The sequence below is a fragment of the Pteropus alecto genome, unplaced genomic scaffold, assembly GCF_000325575.1.
Source record: "Pteropus alecto unplaced genomic scaffold, ASM32557v1 scaffold378, whole genome shotgun sequence".
Classification (NCBI taxonomy): Eukaryota; Metazoa; Chordata; class Mammalia; order Chiroptera; family Pteropodidae; genus Pteropus; species Pteropus alecto.
The window spans coordinates 36,748-38,307 of NW_006441387.1; the positions used below are offsets into that span (position 1 = coordinate 36,748).

The following is a 1,560-nucleotide window of genomic DNA, read 5'->3' on the forward strand; positions in this document are numbered from 1 at the left end:
TCTTTCCCTCCCCCACCCCAGATCCCACTGCAGCCTTACTCCCAGCTTCTGGAGTCTGGAAGATTAGAATTAGGGACAGAGAGTTGGAGGTAGACCTGTGGTTGGTGAGACCAAACTGGACATCTGGCCCCTGCCCAGGGGGCTGGAGGAGTGAGAAGGGTCTTTGGCTGGCAGGATCCCAGTCCAGCTCTGCCCCCATCTTTTTCTGGGACTCTGGGGGACCACTACCCATCGCTGGGTCCCACTTCTTGGCTTTGAATTCCACTGGACCCCGCTATTCCCAAGCACACCCCCAGGTTCTCCCCTAGCTGAGTCAGCTGCCAGCTTGCTCAGACTGCTCCTCCCAGGACTGGCTGCAGTTCCAGGGCTGAAATTGCCTCCAGGGTTCTCTCTGGGGATGGGTTTAGGGGGCAGCAACAAGCAAGAAGGGCACCTGGGGGCCCAAACCCAAGCCTGGCCTCAAGTCCCAGACCTGACCAGCCTGGGCTGTGTTTTATCAGGTCCAAGCCTCAGAGGGGCCTGGGTGGGATGGCAGGGCCTCTCTCCCCGGGCCAATATGGAGACAGTGGTGGGCACCAGCACAGACCCCTCCCTAGTCCCAGGAGCAGGGCGGAAACAAGGGCTTCTCCAAATGGGACAGGCTGCCAGGGTTGAATCCTAGCTCCAGCACTTCCTGGCTGGGTGGCCCTGGACAAATGGCCTGAATTCTTAGTGCCAGACTCCCCTCTGCTAAGCAGGGAGAAGGAAAGGACCTCCCGAGAAGCTGGTGTGACGGTACCAGAAGAGCGTGCGGCACACATAGTAAGCTGTCAGCTCAGAACATGGCCCTGCCATCCCGTCATGCCAAGTCATGGAGCCTTGGATGTGGTCACCTCCTGCCTCAGGTTCCTCATCTGCCCAACGATGGGTGCCCGAAGGGTACCTCCTTCACGTGGTTGTTGTGACAACTGAAGGAGTCAGTGTACATGGCCCTCCGTAGATGCCACAACCACCTTATCCTCAGCGCAAGTGTCACTCCTGGTCCCTACCAGGATTTCCAGCACCTCCCACTGCGAGGTGGCCTGTTTGCAGGTCTGCCCATCTCTCCCAGGCAGGCGGCTCCAGGTCTGGTTTCCTTCTGTGGGCCCTGACCAGCCTGGGAACTCGAAGGACAAAGGAACAGACCAGAGTGAGCCTGGGGCGGCCCATGGTTCCTCTTGCAGGAGTGCTGTGGGATGGAACGCCGTCCCCCCGGGCTGACATGAGCCTGCAGAAGGTGCCCAGACTTACATGATCACCAGCCACTTGCTCTGCTTTGCCAGGCCCAGGAGGGTGAAGAGACAGACCAGGAGCTGCAGGAGCAGCAGGAGCACATAGGCCAGCCATCTGGGGGTAGGGGGTGACAGGGGTATGGCTGAAGTGGCAAATCTAGCCTTTGTGCTCCCAGACTCCATAGAAGGCAATGGCACCCCATGTTCCACCTGGCCATGTGACCTCCCTGTCATGCTGGTGTCTAGGCCACAGTACAGCTCATCTGTGAAACGGGTGCACTGGGAGGTGGGCCACCCTTGCCTCCCAGAA

At 59.4% G+C, this 1,560-nt stretch overlaps 1 protein-coding gene across 1 annotated transcript in view; it reads right to left on the minus strand.

Moving 5' to 3' along the window:
• The window catches only part of TTYH1 (tweety family member 1), a 14,753-nt gene that overhangs the window by 5,966 nt on the left and 7,227 nt on the right, over positions 1-1,560 (minus strand). The window contains exon 5 of the mRNA XM_025051568.1: positions 1,270-1,365. Within this exon, the coding sequence (XP_024907336.1) occupies positions 1,270-1,365 (96 nt within the window). The remainder of the gene's footprint in view (positions 1-1,269; positions 1,366-1,560) is intronic.